Raw genomic sequence first — 19,242 nt, forward strand, 5'->3', positions numbered from 1 at the left:
TGTCACTGCGCTCGGCGGAGGGATACGATAACCAATGTCATCGTGGTGCTGAGGCTTTTGCAAAGCAAAAAATGTCTGCCTAAGGGAAACTCGTAACTGACATATATACAGGGGAAAAAAATCTCAGATACAGTATTTTAAATCCAAAGTTCTCTATTTTGTGGCGTAGCGCAAGAAAGCGAGCCTTCACCAGATCACCCTAGTCGGGATTTTAAACGGATAAAAGGTAAATTATCAGTGGGAGTTTGCCAAAATCTTTCGGACCAGTGAAAGAAGTTGGGAGTTGAGAAAGACCATCATTGCGTTTTGCACTCTGGAGCAGGGGGCTGGCAATGTCATTTCCAGGGTTTGTTTTGTTGTCTTACTTATGTGAAACCAGCGTGTAGTTTATGTGAAGTCGTTACAAAGGCGCAGTCTACTCCGTACTAATGTCTACACGGAATCAAAGCGCTGCGGCTCTCTAGCGATCTACAATACATACGAACCAGTGACTGCGGCTAGCGTTAGCCTGCTAGCTAAGTGACGTTAGGTGCCTCCGCCGATATCAACCATCGTTATGCTTGGAAAGTCTGTCACACAAACCGCTGACATCTGCATCGTTAGTGAGTGTTGTAAAGGTCTCCCCGGCGGCACGCCGTGTTATTACGGAGAAACGCTGCAATAACGCGATGCTGCAGGTCCTGGCAGGCTGAACCAGCCGCTCACAGCTCCCTCCAGCCGGGCTCCTATCTCCACAATCAGCGCAGGGTCGAGAAAAACTGTATGTGTGTGCAACAAAATATTTACAATATTTGCAAATATTTTGTGTGTTAGTGTGTGTGTGGCAGCACTGCTAATGTCTTTATGTGAGGTAACTTTATAGAGATGGTCTTCATTCTGCATTCATACAAAAAAAAAAAAACAAAAAAAACTCCTGGCAGTCATTTCCCCTGGCTCTAGTCTCCGACGTTAAATAAACCAGCAAAGATGTGACCTGATGCACTCTTTCTTCTCCAGGTTTCTAGATCGCCAGGATGAATCCTCAGCAGCGGATTGCCGCTCTTGGAACAGACAAGGAATTAAGTGACCTGCTGGATTTTAGTGCGGTAGGTTGGCTTTTTCAGTCTTTTTCAGTCTTTTTCAGCTTCTCGGATTTACAGCTGTGAGGACGTGATAGGCTAAAAGCATGGCTAATTGATGAACATGATTTAGAAACTGTCTTTGATCTTAAAAAAAAAACAAAAAAACAAACAAACCAAAAACGACAAAAAACATTATTAGCCGCTACATAGTATCATAGTACAGCTCTTAGTCTGCATATTCTCTCCTACACAGTTAAGTCTCTGAATTGTAGGCATGTGTCCATATTCTTCCTTTCAGATGTTCTCTCCACCTGTAAGTGGAGGTAAAAACAGGCCCACCACACTTGGAAGCAGTCAGTTCAGTGCATCAGGTAGGACGCATCCACGAAAACCTTTTATATTTAATCCCTCTAATATGTATTTCGCCTGTATTTCCGCATGCATGACAAAAGTTTACACACCAATGACAGTTGTTTAGTGACTTCCACCACTGTTTTGGTTCCTTAATTGTCGGAGGGAAAATGGTCTTTCGAGTCTTGCATGAGATTCTTCAGTGTGACGGCTGCACGTGCTGTTCACATCTGGTGCTTGAAACATGAGCTTCCCACCTGGAATTGAAACAGAGAGCTCTAGTGAAGATGTGGAACAAAGCATGATGTAGGCCATAGACTTTTTAATGTTTTACTATGCTAATTTCCATCTAGGTGAAACGCAGTGAATGTCATTCATGTTTACTTTGCTGTGAGATGCACAAATAAGTCACACATCAGGCATTAATTGGCTGCTTTGATCAAAGTGTGTTCTTGTCAGTGCAGTAAGCATTTAGAGTGACAATACAGTATGCTCTTAAGATGGTTTCCAGTGAGATGTGTTTGAAGGAAATTTTGATTAAATATTTTGAGTACGATTCTTGTCTTTAATTGATTGTGAGATGTCTTCTCATTCAGTTACTCTGCACATTTGTTTTTATGTGACAAGAGGCAGTTTGATAATTCCTCAGACCTGCTGACAGCCCACATGCACGTGCATGTTAGATTGTTTTTTCTGCAGCTCAATGGTTCCTTTTGGTTACCTATGAGAAAATATTTTATAGAACAAGTTTGTGGATAATTTGGTCATGATAACAAGAGTTCAGATTCCCTGCTTCTGGATCACTTCCCAGCTGTAAGTGCTAGAGGACATTAATCCAAAGCACATCTATTGTCTGATGTGCTACTAGTGAAAGTCAACAATCAAGCATTATGTTGTCTGAAGGCATGTTTTGTGTGCATCTACAAAGCCTTGTTGTATTCAGTAATCTGTGAAACGAAAGACACACATTTAGTGGAAACTGAACAGAAAAACGAAGGAAAAACAACAGAGCTGTCACACATTAACTATAGAGTTGTGAGGATTAATGAAAGAATACATAATCATTGAAGTCAGGAGGATGTATGTGTGCACTCTTCAGTAAAACAAATGACAAGCAAACTGCGAACTGAAGTGAGATGTTCATTGTTCATTATCATCAATGACACAAAGGTTTTTTTCACACATTGATTTCTGTTGTTTTTTTAAGAATGGTCTTTTAAATTAACACACAGTTTATATTATAATACAATAAAGCAGCACAACAAACTTCAACATGCCCACAGATTTGAACTCAGTCACTATCATGCACAGGTGCATCATGGAGCTTTTTTTTTTTTTTTTTTTTTTTTTTTTTAAAGCAACAAAAATCAACGTGATTTCAATCGATTATACAGTTGTATCATATAATATAATAACATGTTTCAGAGAGCTGGTTGTTCTTTCATCTAAAAAAATATAATGATGCACAATTAAACTTGATTGTTTAAGTTTTGCTGGCTATTTGAACCTTATGCTGGATTTCTCAAAGCCACTTTGCATTGATTTGTATCCTGACTGCACAATAGAATGACCACAAAGAGTCTCAAATACTGGAGTGAGCCATGAGTTACGTTGAGAATATATTGTGCCACATTATTCAACAAAGTAATATGTGGACATCAAGTGGGCAGCTACCTTTAGGCTGGGCCTTGCACTCCGCGAGGTCTAAATAGACCAGCATCAGCATGGTGCTTTTTGTTTGGAACAGAAAAGAATTGGAGACTGTCAGGAGAAATGTGTGTCACAACCCGAGCTCATTGTCATTACTGTTAGTTGTCTGGTTACCAGCTTTGTGTTTTAGAAACATAACAAAGTCGAAATTGGGGCTGCTATTTTGTACCAATTCCAACAAAGGCTTTAAACAACTTTGAACATTGTTGCCAATAAGATATTCATCGTACTTTCAGTAAATTGGTTAATCTACAAATTCTACTTAGTTTTTGAGTACATTACCATCTTAACTGTTAAACTATTAAATATTCACTGTATCATTCATATGAAATGTTTCTTTTGACGATTAAAAAAAACACTTTTTTGACAGTCTCAGGTTTACAACAGCTTTACGTTAATTCATATCTGGTTAGTTTTACGGGCAGCAACCATAATCAATGTCTTGTCACATGATTTCCAGTTTGCATGTGCAATATTTTATAAGACAGTGAATACTGTTAAGTTATGAAGTAAACACTAATGAGCAAGATCTAGATAGCTTTTTACCATGAGATGTGATCAGTGGGCTGTACGCTTATTCAAAATGAGCAGAACACAATGCTATTACTGCTGTTCGGCTCAAACACAATGACATCTGTGGAAAAACCTGAGGAAATTGCAGATCTAACATGTACCCCTCTTCCCTCAGATTAGCATTTCAGGTGTATTTTGTATCTGCTTTAATACATTTGGTTTTAAATATGCTACTACTGAGAAGGGGTTTCATTCACAATTTTTTTTCTTTTTATTTTATTAATTAGCAGATAATGCGGTGCTCTTTATATAAGAAATAAGAATGTCAACATGAACTACTCTGCCTTTAAATGTCTCAGGCCTGAAACGTCCTCGTTTCAGCCTTCAGTGGATGCTCCTGTGCACATGATCCTCAAGGTAGAGGAAAAAACGTAAATGATTGTGAACATAAGTCAAATGAATGTGCACAAACAAGTGTGAAAATTGCAGGGAATGAGAGTTTGGATTATTGTATCTCAGATGGGCATAGCCAGATAATTGGGGTACAGTGGGACCAGCAAGACCCTTCAAAAGTGTGCCAGAGAAAGATGAATTGTGGAAAAAAACCCTTAAGAAGTGGCTTTAGTAGATCCGTCATTTCTCTCTTCCAACTGTGTTGATAAGGAAAGTTGATGAGGCCCCTGGCCCTTTAGTGTAGTGGAGCAGTGAGTGACTACTGTTAAACCTGTAGTTTTCATTCAGTGGTACTATAGTGTGTATTTGTCAACAGTGACCAGTAGTCAGCGTGTCAGTCCATGCCTTGTTTTAAAATCATTCCAGCATGTGTCTTGATGATTTGTATGCAAATAAAGATGTATATGTTGTTACTTTTAGCCATTCCAACAGTCAGCCTTATTATAATCCATTTTGTCTGTAAATTTGTGTGTTAGTGTGCATGAGAGAGAGAGGGCAAGGAGAGATTGAGTGAATCCCTAGGCTTGGTGCATCTCTACAATGAAATCAGCTTTTATCCATTTGAAATAGTAAAATAATGTTGGCTGTTTATGTAGCTGTAGCACAAACATTAGACTAGACATTAGCTAGGACGTTAGTTTCAATATGGGCCAGAATTGTACACAGTATACTGGATGACATTTTACCCAAATAAATATTATCCGAGTGATTTTGATTCAAGGAAATCTTCATCATCACATATTCATTTATTTATTTTTTTATTATGGAGGAAGATAGGAGATGCAGCAGTGTTTGTATTAGGAGGTGGCCATCCCATGCCATTGACAGACTTCACCAAATGGTGACTTGTGACAATCAAGATTTCAAAGCAGGTCAGATCCAGCACACATTCTTCCTTATGCTTGAAACGTCAAATCCCTTTCTGACATTGTTTCTTTGTGGAAACTGTTACATATCAGTTTAGTTTGTACATCAGTCTATTTGTGTACATGAAGTTGGTCTTACCATTAAAAATGCGCTCAGTCTCTCTCTCTCTCTATTTCTCCAACTTAAAGTTCAACAATAAATAAAAACAAACAGCTTCTTAGGCATTTTGGGCAAAGTATTACCAACAACAATTTTCATAAATTAATACGACAAACAATTTTGTTTGGTTTATTTTCTGGTGTCATGAAGAAGTTCATGATGAAATAACTGGTCATGAGCATTTTTTGTATTGATAGACTGCATTCTACATCTGATTTTGATGGACATCTCTTAAACAAAGCAGAATGAGTCATGCAGTAAATGGTGAAAGCTTGTCTAGACTGCTTGTCTTTATCCGTCTTATTAATTGGATAGATAAAGCAGTTTTGTTGTTTGTGAAAGAGTTTTCTCCTGCTGTTTTGCTAAGGGCAGTATTTTGCTTAAGTCTCTGAAATCTCTGAAAGTCTTTCTGTTGAATGAGTTTTTATTGAAATAACACCTTAGAAGGATGTAGCTGTTAATGAATGACCCAATATCAGCAGTGAGTTATTATAGCCTTCCTGTCCCTACTCTCTCAGCTCTCCACATTCTCATCCCAGGTTTAATAAAAAAAAAAAAACCAAAACAAAACAAAAAACGGTTAATGTTTATATAATTAGGACCATTTCATTTAGCTTTCATTTTTAAAACCTCAGTGTTCACCCTTCTGACTTATGCCTTGGCAAATCATCTGAAAACATTGTGCTATCTTAAGTCAAGTTTTATATTCTGCCAAGAGACAGAAAAATTATTTTGAGCCAGCTTCATTCATAAGGGTATGTACTTGAGGGTCACAATACTGTAAGAACATTCAAGGATACTATGGACCAATGGATGATTCTGGATTTTCATGGTATGATTATAGTGAGAAAAATAATCACAGCTTCACTATTATTACTATTAATATGGATTTTCATGGTACAATTATCAACTGTCATTCATGTCAATATTCAGCATTTTCTTTATGTGTGCATGGTGATTACATAGATGTTGTACCAAATTCGATATGTTGGACCCTTTGGCTGGAGCTTTCTCTTGACAGGTTTTGCAGATTGAGTTTCCGTCATCCTGAACAACCCTCTGCTCATCCTTATTACTGAAATAATCTTTCACTCATTTATTTATTTTTTTTTTTGGGTGCATAAACATTACTCACTTTGTCACATTGTTCCTGTAGCCGAAGTAGCTTCATTAGCAATTAGGCTGTGCATGCACAGTGATTATAGCTAGTGCAAGCACTAACCTATAACAACAAACAACACATAACAAAACATAAGAAAAAACCGAGAATTCTGGGGAGTTTTGCTCAAGAGTAATTTACCATTAATGCCCTCCTCTTCATGTGAACAAAATCTCGTCTTTTTTTGTTTTTTTTTGTTTTTTTTGTTGTTGTTTTGTTATTCATCTCAGTATTACTCAGCCTCTATGGTTGAATAATTGTGACGTTTGAAATTGTGGTCAATAGTGAAAACGGTACCCTAAAGGATACAAAGTATTTACATTATGGTTTGTGGTAAAATTGCAAAATCTATATCCATTTTAAATTAATATTTTTTCTCATTAAAAAGTATTCTTAATTGGTCTGCTTTCTGCCAGTAGAGTAGTAACTTGCTTCACTTGTAAACATATTAGATTGTATTCTCACGCAGTGTTTGAACTGAAAGACCAAGTGAGGTAGGACAAAATTTCCCGCACAGGCTACAAATCTTTCATTCATGCCTTTGTTAAGCTGAGTCAACCCTTTTCTTTTGGAGTGGACTCAAAAGGTAACTGACATGAAAATGTCTGTCTATTTGTCTTTAATTTACCACAAGCCAGTTGTTTTACTAAAACGGGTTAAAACAATCAGCTGTTCAACAACATTACATTTCATGTTTTGTGTAAATCTGTTATTCAGTGTTACAGCGTGAGTTTGGTGTATAATTCAACAGGAACAGAAACTACACCCTTCAAAGTTACTACTAAGTTGAATATACAAAATCCGGGCATACAATATATATATATATTTTTTTCGGCAGTTTAAAAAAAATACTATTACTGTTACTGTTACAATTAACAAGCTTTACCTTTAGCTGACTGTACTAATAAACGTAATAAGACATAAGACAAACGTTATTATGTGGAACTACCAAAGCTAAGCTAAAAGTGGTCTAAATCCTCAGTAGAACTGCAAAGTTTAATACTTGTCTATCACAAAAAGCCTTAAAAGTAGTTTGCTGTGAAAATAAACTGATTGATTGCTGATGATTATTGATAAATGTTTTTTGCTGTTTTAAACAGCACAACTCTCTTTTGTGTAGGATTTTGAACATTTTTGACAGAGAGCATTCAATAAGAGAGCTACTTTGCCTCTCCTAATTCATTAATTTACATTATAGCCAGTAAATTTTTTTTTCTGGCTTGTGTCAGTGAGTAATCTTATTGTGCTTGTTGTCTGTGAAAGGAGAAGAGAGGGGACCCTTGAGCCCTGGCAAGAGATGGTAATCAGACGAGATGACAGCCAGTGGCCCAGAGAGCAAACACTGATCATTGTTTCATTCAGCGTGTGAAAGGCCTCAGTTGGGCAACTAAATGTCACACTGGTGTTGTCATGCTAAGAAAATTTGTACCCATGCACAGCTAGTAACAGTAGTCACCGGCAGTAACTGCAATTAGCATGAAAGTGAGGCAAATGAACTATACATTTTTTTCCATCAAGCCACTGAAGAAGAGGAAATGAATCTGTTACGTTTTTCAGGATGAGACTCATCTATAACTTTGCTCACTGAAGCATGATTTCTGGTCAGAAGATAGACCGCTGATTTTCTGTGAAGTACATGATTAGACTCATGAGAGAAGTGTGTGACTAAGAATTTATCGGCAGTGTGACAATTGAAAATAAAATGTATGTTAAATTATAAAAATTTGAAATATGTCATGAAATTAGCCAGAATCTTCATTCATGGCACCTCAGAATGTCTTTGTAAAAGTGAACAACTGTCTATGGAAAATTTACTATATTGCCAAGTATTCACTCACCTGCCTTGACTCGCATATGAATGTATATGAAGTGACATCCCATTCTTAACCCATAGGGTTTAATATGACATCGGTCCACCCTTTGCAGCTATAACAGCTTCAACTCTTCTGGGAAGGCTTTCCACAAGGTTTAGGTTTTTGACCATTCTTCTAGAAGTGCATTTGTGAGGTCACGCACTGATGTTGGACAAGAAGGCCTGGCTCTCAGTCTCCATTCTAATTCATCCCAAAGGCGTTCTATTGGGTTGAGGTCAGGACTCAGGCCAGTCAAGTTCATCCACACCAAATTCTCTCATGTCTTTATGGACCTTGCATGGTGGACTGGTGCACAGTCATGTTGGAACAGGAAGGTGCATTCTCCAAACTGTTCCCACAAAATTGGGAGCATGGAATTGTCCAAACTCTGTAAGAGAGTTTGGACAATGCATAAGCATGCATAACCTGAATGGTGCCTGGTTAAGTTAATACCTACAATTTTTATGTATAGTTTCTTAATCTTCTCTTCCTGAACTTGTGTATTTGAATCAGGAGTCAACATGTTTTGATCTATTATCTTTCTACAGGCCTTTTTTTCTGTACTCATCCTATTTCTGCTTTTGCTGATGTTATTTATTTCTGCTTCTATAATTAAATGCCTGACTTTGCTGTGTGGATGTGCCTTAGTATATATCATTACTTGAATGTTAAGGTTAAAATATCTTTAATGTTACAAAGTGTTTTTTATTATTTACCCGAGAATAGACAAATTCTTTCAAGGTCATAATTTTTTATATGAAACTTAAAATGAACACAAGATATTGCATTTTACTGAGACAGATGAAAGCACCACAAGAGTAATCAATAACTTGCAGAATGTTGATCCTGTACCTGCTCTGCAATTATGTTTCATTTGCAGAGATTTTGGCTGTTACTGCAGCACAATATTCTCTCCATAGCAGCAGGGACAATTGAGGCATGAAATATTTTTTACTGACTATATCTCATAAATTAGATTGTAAACATCAGATATTATATTTTTCAACATATGCCAGATGGTCTAGCTTACAGCCTGGTTTGAGTTATTGATTTTATTTGTTCTGTTCTGTTATTCTTTTCTGTTTGACTTAAAACACAGAGGTTTCTTTTACCAAAAAAAAAAAAAAAAAAAGTGATTAAGTTTCAGTGCTCAGCTGTTTGGGAGTAGCCTGGCATACATCAATGCCAATTTGAAGCTCCTTATTTTATTGTTGTGGTATATATTTATCTTAACCTCCTATTCATGTGAACTAAAATAAATGACACAATTAAAAAATAATTTCTTTGTCATTATTGAGTCACTGTTCCTTTTCATTGCCTATTATGAACTACATAGTTAAGTTGTAAAATCATCCCTATCCTGCCAGCTTGCTAATGTAGCATTACATTGACTATTGCAGCATGTACCTGACATGTTAATCAGCGCTCTAATATAAGCTAATGCATGCAACTGCTGGCTGGACACATGCTTTTTTGTTGCCAATTAGCATCCATCAAATTACTAAAATTTTTGGATGAATCTTTTTTTTGTGTGTGTGCAAAATCTCATGAAATGTAGATACATTTTGTTATGTGTAACCAACAAATTGTTTACCAAGTGATCATCCAATATAAGAATATTAGTACTACTGTAATACAAGAGACACAAATATCCTAGTGAGCCAGTTGTGCATTACTGTGTCACAGTGTATGTTGGAGAGGTGCAGAAAATATAGATGTACAGGAGGTACTTTCAGTTTTCGAAGTATCTCAACTTGCAGACTGAATTGTTTGCCATCGCTGTCTCTGACAGGTATGGATGAGCAGACCAGCCAAGCATCTTGGGCCCCAGGTGGCGAGTCCAGCCCTTCCTATGAGTCCTCAAGGGTAAGATGAGTGACACCTTACCACCTCTGAATGACCTTTCTGCTTCACAGAACATCATCAGATCTAAACGGTACATTCACAATGTGCAGTTCACAAAGTTGTATGACCTGCAGTTAACATTACAGACTGAAGGGTCTGGTTAATACTGGTGGATTTTTTTATCTAACTGAATTGACATGAAAACAAAAATTTCCTTAAAAAAATATATAAAATTACTTTTATCACAACTGTTCACGTTTTGAAAATAGATGAGCTGTATTTATTGTAGTACTACATTACCAGTCAAAAGTTTGGACACTTTCTCATTCAATAGGAGCGTGTGTCCAAACTTTTGACTGGTAGTATGTCGAAACTTAATACTTATTTTTACTGTTGATTAATTTGAAACACATTGGTTGACCATTAGTTTAGGATTTGAAATGTCAAAAAATCTGATTTAACTCTTATCACAATGTCTCAGACCTCAGGGCATCATCTTCAAATGTCACATTTTTTACAACTTTAATTTACGATTATAAAAAACAGGAAAGTAATACCTCCCCATATTTGACCATCTGGAATCACAGAATGCTTGATCTTTTTGGTGGAAAAAAATCTAAGAAATATCTAAGTAGTTATCATTTTTCCATGGATCAAATGATGGTCATTCTTGTAGTTGGTATGGCCTCTGCACAGAAGTTATGTTTTCTCCTGTGTTTCTTTATTTGTCAGCAGGATTACATAGTACTGAACTGTCCTAGAGTTGGTAGAGGGATAGGGCTATGAACATGGAAGAACCCATTAATTTTCAGGCCAGATTCTGATCATTTCTAGTAATGTATTTACTTACTTACTTAGCAGTTACTATATGATTGAATGCTGGGAGACATGACTCCTGCCTCTGCTCTGAAGCACCGAGGGGCTAATTGAACACAAATGAACCAGCTCTTCCACAGCCACATTTTCAAAAATATTTTCAACAAAAATTGCTTTTGCTGGACTTGCCAAAGTTTAAACAGCTTCTGTGCTGTGAGACCAAAGACTGATGAGGCTGCTTTGAAGCAAAAAAAAAAAAAAAAATGTTACTTTGCACTGTGCAAGGAAGGTCTGGCTTCTGTATCTCAGCAAATTAAAAAGTCAGACTGTACTAAGACATTTTTCTTATGATCACAGACCTGCACAAGAAGAAAATGAGAATTTCATCTGGAATGTCATTAGTTCCCTTGAAGCAGTGGAAATGGTTGATATTGACTGGTTCTGTGTGATATTCACTTTTATCACTATAGTTTGACTTTATTGTATTTCTTTTTTTAAGGGGATGTCATCCTTAAAATAATTTTCCAGTATAGCGATTTGTATATTAATAACACGATAAGTCGTAAAATTGTGTGTTCAAACCACACCTCTATTGTTTGGTTGAAGTGAGAACATCTCACTGCTTGTGTGAACAGCTCTTCCTCTGTTTGTTTGTCCCTGACACATTGGTTGTTCTAGATGCCCTGTATGATTTTCATTTAATGTCAATCTCCTGTCACTTTCCATTAGAATTCATTTAAATGTCAGAGCCACTCGGCCTGCGCTACCTTGTTTATTTCTCTGTGCCCTTCCCGAATGAACATCTACAGCCGATGGTAACATAGGCAGCTTGATTTGAATTATAAGACAGAGACGCTTGAGATATCTTTGCTCCAGGTGCATATAAATGAGTGTTTCTGACATTGCAAAGCACTGCATCAGCCAGCAGACAGCTGTTTGTGCCTCCATAAGGCATGCACACATTCTCCATACTCTCACACAGCTGTATACACACCTTATATTGATGCAGAACTGATTTATATAGCCTGTAGAATATTATACTCTATTTGCTCTACCTCCAGAAGGGAGCGAAGTTTGTTATGAACTTCAGTAGTCTATAAAAATATATTAGGTAATTTAATTTTTTTTCCCCAATGGAAATAGCACTTTTGAACTGTTTTAGAATACATATCACAGGGCTGAACTGTGCAGAAATTAACAATATGTGTTGTGACAAAACTAGAAAAGGAATCAATTCCAGCTGTGGATGCTAATCATTTATTGATGAGCCTTAAGTTTGTCATTAAGAATCAGTCGCATTAAAATAAAATGAAAAAAAAAAAAAAAATCCACTGAAGCACAACTGATAAAAATTACATTCTGTGTAACTTCATGGCATGTTACCAATGTCACAAATGAATTGTGTCATCATTTTTATGAAACAATATCCATAAAAAAATAAAATCATAAGTGTCTGTATGGTCATAACAACAGCCCTGTAAGGCGGGATACTTGCTCTTATTGACACCGTCAATTGTTTAAACATCCCAAATCCTATAGAACAGTTAAAAAAGTAAAACCAATCAGTAAGTGTGGCTAAACTTGCCCTTTTCCTCCTTTTGGTTCCATCCTTTTCAAATCATAGCATTTTCACTTTCTTTCCCTTTTCAAATCACAACTCCACCTTAGCCACTCTTTTCTCCAACTCTTATTTCTTCTCTCTTCTGTGACTGAAGTTCCCTTACTAACTCAACTCACAGTCATTGGCTGAGTAGCATCATGTGAGCAATGACGTAAATGTTAGAAAAGCTGAGCTGGTTACGAAACAAATGCTCAGTAGATATATAATAATTTATAGGTTGTAAGTCAGGATCCAGATAGGATAGCATTTGGTCCAGACTGTGATACACCAATAAGTCGCCTCTAAACCAGAACTAATTTATTGCCAACCACAATAGTGGAGGTGTTTTTGTTTTCACTTTGCGAGTTTGAGTGGGTATGTGTCATCATGGCCATAATGTGGTCCTGGAGACACTTACTATAACAAGAACTACCACACATTCTTGTCTAGCTGTGTAACAGCCAAAAGCGCTAACAAACCAAGTGTCCAACTGTGACCGAGGGCCATGATAATGACCTCACTCAGTTTAAATACCTGAAACATCTTCAAACATCGACAAACAAATCCAGATTCCCTTGATCAAACTTTTCTTGGATTTGTTTCTGTGTGTTTTTAGAGATTTTTTGTGAGATTAGTTTACTTTCCTTTTATTTTTAAAGGTAGGGATAGCATCAGTAACAAGATATCTGTGCATGTTCTCATTCATTTAGGTCATAGTCATATCCGGCCAACAATTGAATCGAACTCAATTGGACTAACCTAACCTAAGTCCTTAGTCCAGTTGTGTTCGATTTTCTGAGGTAAATCCTTGTATATAGAAATAACACGTTCTTTGGGATGACTAGTTTCAGGTCATTCCTTTGTTAAACATGAATTTGAAATTTGATGAAAAATGTGGGCTGCTTTTAAAAAAATATCCTAATATGTGCTGAATGCACAGTGTCTGTTGAAGGCTCTTGGAAGAAATCCTCAGTGCTTCATCTTTCAGTCAGTTACAGAGGGAATTCATCCTTGTCCCTGAGCTTGTTTGAGCTGGTGTGCTATGAGTGTGTGATCAGTCGAATGTGAACACTCTCGAGCCCTGCCATGCTGACCTTGGCTCCCGGCCAGCCGCTGCATCCTGGGCAGCTGTGGCTGTAGGCTGGCGGTCTGACAGTCAGGGCTATGCCCACTGCCACTGCACAACAACCCCCACTTCCCCAGCGCCCTGCCCCAACTTGATACTTGACCCCTCACGCATCCATCATGACCATATCATCAGTTCCCATGCAGCCACATGTTCACCTGGGATGCAGCACAGAGAGGAAGAGATGACTTTTTAAACACCGTTGTGAGTGATTTGGGGGACGAGGTGTGAGCTTAGGTCTGCTTGCTGCCACAGTGATCTGACAGTTACTTAGCCGGTAGTGCTAATGTAGCCCTCTGGCAATGATGACAGAATGTGTTAGTGTCTTGGATAGATGTAGGCCACAAGTGTTTGGGAATGATTAAGGATCTGTGATAGATGATCTAATAATTCCAATGCAGTGAAGACAGTGTGTTTGGTTTGACACGCAAACACACACAGTTAGTCTGGATTGACAATTATCCGCCTACTTCTTTTTCCAGCTCTGCTAACCTAACCCGCTAGCCTTTCCCTCCTCCACAGTGGTAGTTGAAACCATGACAGAATGGTTGAGGTGTTTTTTTACCAGCTGGTGCATTTTATGATTTAGGTTAAAGAAAATATTTAGAGATTTTGGGAAATCTCTAAATCTTTTTCTGGCAAAGACTTACCTGATAAGATCAGCACCACAAATTTTAGTCCATAATCAGAAGGTCACATGAATAGGACTAAAAACAGAAGGAAACTGCTAGCTCTGTATCTAACACATTTCAATTTGTTTGTTTGAACCATACACAATATTAAGTGTGAAAATTATAGTTGTAATTTAGCAGATTTTGTGTACTAGTATTTCTTTTGCCGCTTTTTGTAAAGATTAAACTGGGCCTTAGGTGTGTTTATAGTTGTTTCTTTTTCGTCTCATTAGACAGAACTACAGTTTCTACCTGCTTCCACATTTCACGCTAAGCAAAGCTAACATTGTTTTTTAAAGGACAATTGGAGAGGATGTCAGACCTCTCATCTAACCACTGCCAGAACAGCAATTAAATGTATTTCCTAGCATGTTAAGCCAGTTCAATTTGAAGCAAAGTTCCTATTTTGTCGTAGATGAGAGCAAATGTTTTTTGCTTCTTTGGGTTAACTGTGTATGCATAAGTCTCTATGTGTATGTGTATGTCTGTGCTTGTTTGAGTTTCTCACGGGGCTGTTGTTGTTATTGAGTTTGTTCACGGTGTGATTAACAGGGTGTGCGACCTGGCAGAAGCACAATAGAAAATCTCTTAGGATTCCCTCGACACAGCAGAGCACTCCACTGCCTTTGATATTACTCCATCACCATCCGCTCACAAAAAAAAAGATGGATAATAAGATTTACTTTTTTTTTTTTTTTTTTTACTGTATGTTGAATGCGAAGGGTATGAGTAGGTGAAAATAACTCTATAGAAATGCAAGCCGACTGCTGCCTGGTCCCTCTGGTGGGAGTTAATGTAGTTTGGGAAGATGTGTTTGACTGGAGCACGGGCAGATTTTCACAGGGTTTGGGATTAGCACTGTAACGGAATATCCTTTATTACATGAGACCCTGAGTTTTCAAAAACCATACTGTGACCGATATTTAGACCTAAGCTCCAGGAGCTGATAACCGTCATGAAAAGGTACTGTTAAGCTGCAGGGGTAAAAGGCAATTTTTTTAAGCTGCGGGTACCTGGGAATGACATAGGATTGTATCTCTCTGTTTCTTCCAGTTGTATTAAACAACATTTCCCAATACTACTCGGTTGAAGTGGTGAATAAACCAGTTATTGTCTAGATTAAGTCGTAGAATAAGAAAAAAAACTTTAAAATAAATATTTAAGGGTTAGATATTTTATTGATATACCAAAAAAAAGATAAAGCAAAGGTTTCAATAGATACAGCTGTTTCATATGAACAATGCGATCAATACAAACTGGCAAAATAAAGTTTATAGGATGAGGAGGCTAGTGACGTTGGTTACAAATGTACAGTGAAGTAAATACACATAAAATCAGTAGCCTGTTAAGTAATTAATGACAAGTAGTTTGTTGGAGCATATGTATTTAGATTTCTGGTCCATTGTTGTATACCTCCAGTTATAGAAATGTTTATAGTCTCTGTTGCTGTTGTTGGGGGGAATTATGCACAAGAGAGCTGACAGCTAAATGGCATAACCAACCAGTTGTGCTCTCCTTTTACTAATTAGTGGAATGCCATACCACTCCATTTATGAAGTTGCCCTATAATGTGCTTAATATTCTGATCTCTTCCCCAGGGTTTTGCAGACAGCCCTCATTACGGTGATCATTTGAGTGACAGTCGATTAGTGCCCCATGAAGGATTGTCTCCAACACCTTTTATGAACTCGAACATAATGGGTAAGTAAATGATTGTCTTCAACTCACCCGTCATATGCCCTTTGGTAGTAGAGAGACATCCTGTAAAATAAATGGCCTGATTGAGTTTAAGGCATAGTGTGCATCTGAAGGTATCACTACTGAAAGGCTTGCCAGGCTACAGGGCTATTTTTTCCCATCTCCTGCTGTCTTTATTCCTTCCTCTGTATCCCCCTCTTCCTCCTCCTGTGATGACCCTCCCCCAGGCTAGAGGTCATGCCATCAGTATAGCTTTCCATCATAAGAAGCTGTCTCCTAAACATCAGGACTGCCCTCAGCAACTTACATTGGCAGCAGGGCTTTGTGTATTTTGGTTGTGAGGCTAACCAGACAGTCGTACCGAAGATCATGTCACTGAAGCATCAGACATTTTAAATTAAATGTGGATAATTGACTTACTTTTTCTTTTCTTTCCCTTTGGGTTTGTCATATTCTGAACTTCATTGTGTCACTGGCTTGCTGATATAAATACGAAGATTTGTGATCTGCATTTTATATTTAACTTTCAGAACATTAATTCCTTTTTTGTGGTGGTGCCTCTTAGATCAGCGAGTCAGTTACCCTTTATCAACACCAGCTGTCAAATTGTTTGAAATTCGACATTAGTAATCTTAAGTCATATTTAGATTGTATTATTTTGCAATCTCTACCACGTCCAAGTAATAGAAGCTGAATATATCAGCTGTTACTGAAGCATTTTAACAATTCTTGACTCCTCTGTCTGCTGAAAAGGTTTTACTGCAGTGTTCAGGTGTAATTGAGGCAGATTTGTGGTAATCTGTTTTGTATCAGCCTGTGAGTTTATTTATTTTTTGTTACTCAAAAAAATTATAAAAATCGTCCTCTGGCGGGATGAAGTTTTTTGGCTGTCCATCCATGTTTATCTGTCCATATGTATGTCTGTCCCATCTGCATGAATGCAATGTCTCAGAATTCCTTACAAAGACTTTCTTCTAATTTGATTTAAAAATCCACTTGGGCTCAAGGATGAACCGATCATATTTTTTTTTTTTACCGTCAAAGGTCATTGTGATCTCACAAACCCATTTTTGTCCATAATGCAAATTCTTATATAACAGAGTATAGCCTCTGTCCTAAACAAAAATATGTAGATATATGTGTTTATACTAATTCATAAACTCTGCTTTTCTTTTTTTTTACTGTAAAATACACAAATGCACAAATTCATCAAAAAAAAAAAAAACACAAAAACTGAACAACACACACACACATCAAAATGTTCAGTACGAATATACGTTAAAAAGAAAAACAGTATATAATATATTATTAAGTCCAGCGGCAGCCACACATTCATTTGGGAAATACCTGGAATTCTGAAATAGAAATAGTAGGATGCCATTTGTGGATAAATTAGTCCGTCCTCTCAAAATATATTTAATGTTCTCATGTTTTAAAAAGAACTTTGTGTCCTTCGGCCATTGTGAGATAGATGGACACATGGATTTCCAATGCAGCAGTAGACAATGTCTTGCTACTAACAATAGCAGTAATATCCTTTTGCACAGAGTTTAGAGCAGCAGAGGTATCAGGAGTACCAACTGGATAAATTTGCAAATATACCAGATAAAGTGGACATAATAGTAAAATCTTAATAATGTATTTTGATAATAATCAGAAAACATGCAACTGCAGAGTCTCATTATTTACAATATGTTCCTCCACTATAACATCTAATAGCTATATGTTATCCAGCTCCTTGGCATAACATTATTGCAATGTGTAACCCCTCGACAGTTTTATGGTTAACCACATCTCAGCTTGTAATGGCCCTGGAGACTGGTTTCCAAGCAAACCGATTAGTTCACAAATTAGTGCTACTGAATTGAAACTAAATGTTATCATTCCTGTAACTGATCACATAACTGTTATATATTGTGTATCTCGCCACACTTGAACCATGTCAGTAATTACATTCATGAGCTGTCCATAATGGATGTGATCTGATGCAGTGATTTTTCTGATTTAAACAAATGATTTTGTTGTTTGTTTGATGAATAGTTGTGTTTGTCTCATGTTGAAAATTAAAGTTGACTCTTGCTTTACTGAAATGTTTTTTCATAGCCTTAATGTAGACTTGTAAGGTCTTCTGGAATTTTTAACACAATTAAGTCTTGTCTTGAGGGTTATTCCTCATCAATAAACAACCATGCAACCATGAAATAGACAGTTATACTTTCTTATAATTTCTTTTGAATTAAAAGTAGGCAGGACCAGATTCAGTAAATCTCTAACATTTTCTAATGAGGTTTTCAAGTCATATAGAATCTCAACATGTAGAGTATTTTTTGAACTTCTGAGCTGGCCATCAGCACTTAAGACATATGAGGCTGATCAGAGCTTTGTCTATCTGTAGTCTACCACCACTAATTCAGCATGCTGATTTGGCCAAACTGCTTTTGTGAGGTCCACTTAGAGTAAGTAAGTAAGTTGTCAGAAAAACGTGGATAATAAATGGCCACAGACAGCTTGGTGTGTTAGAGCCCTTCAGACAAATTTATCTTTCCTGCCTGTTGTTCATTGTGCTATTTTTGAAAGTGCTCAATTTATAAACTTAATGTCATACTTTCCATATTTATATCAATGTCAGGTCTAGTTTATCAGCACAGTTGATCTAAACTATGCTTTGTATTCTACAGTTTCCTTTGGGAAAAATAATTGACCAAAATGTTTCTCTTCTGCTAAAACAAAGTATACCAGTCTTCATTTAGTGATGTAATTTCTCTCCTCTTGGCCAATAATTGAGCAGTCACATTGCTGCTTGGCCAAAGGCTTCACAATTTAATTTATTTTTTTAAAGAGCTCAAACTTTTTCCACACAAAGAAGAATGTCAGTCTGGAGGAAAAAGCTCATTCCTCCTGTTTGAAAACAGACCACTCCTCTGCACAAACCATAGTGCAAGTCTGATCATCTTTGACCTTTGTGGAATATGCTTCTGTCTCATGTAGCCACCAAATGTCAAAATAACAGTAATAATGCAGATCAAAGAAACCGCAGGCAAATAATAACCAACTGTGTTTCACACTGTGCTCTGATCTGGCTGAAATTGGTACTGTGTACGGGAAAGATATCATAGATATTATGCCAAAAGCTTTAAAAATTTAAAAAGTCACCTCTTTAAATTCCCAGTGACCTCTGTACTGATGAGGCATTTCACATGCTATACTTTCAACATTTTAAATGTAATTAAACTGCCAGGAATTTCTCTTATGCAGTAGGATAAGAAAAAGCATTGATTGCATTAACTTGTGTGAATTTTCAATGCAAACATTGCTTGTTAAAATCCATTTTGATGAGAAAATACCAGCTATAGATTCTTT

The 19,242-nt window shown here is 37.0% G+C and overlaps 1 protein-coding gene across 3 annotated transcripts in view; it reads left to right on the forward strand.

Moving 5' to 3' along the window:
- Positions 1-79: 79 nt before the first annotated feature.
- The window catches only part of tcf12 (transcription factor 12), a 66,029-nt gene continuing 46,866 nt past the window's right edge, over positions 80-19,242 (forward strand). For all 3 annotated transcript variants that reach the window (XM_029497420.1, XM_029497421.1, XM_029497422.1), the window contains exons 1-5: positions 80-226; positions 997-1,085; positions 1,360-1,432; positions 9,919-9,992; positions 15,783-15,885. In XM_029497420.1, coding sequence (XP_029353280.1) covers positions 1,014-1,085; positions 1,360-1,432; positions 9,919-9,992; positions 15,783-15,885 — 322 coding nt within the window. In that variant the 5' untranslated portion in view covers positions 80-226; positions 997-1,013. The remainder of the gene's footprint in view (positions 227-996; positions 1,086-1,359; positions 1,433-9,918; positions 9,993-15,782; positions 15,886-19,242) is intronic.

The sequence above is a fragment of the Echeneis naucrates genome, chromosome 3, assembly GCF_900963305.1.
Source record: "Echeneis naucrates chromosome 3, fEcheNa1.1, whole genome shotgun sequence".
Classification (NCBI taxonomy): domain Eukaryota; kingdom Metazoa; phylum Chordata; class Actinopteri; order Carangiformes; family Echeneidae; genus Echeneis; species Echeneis naucrates.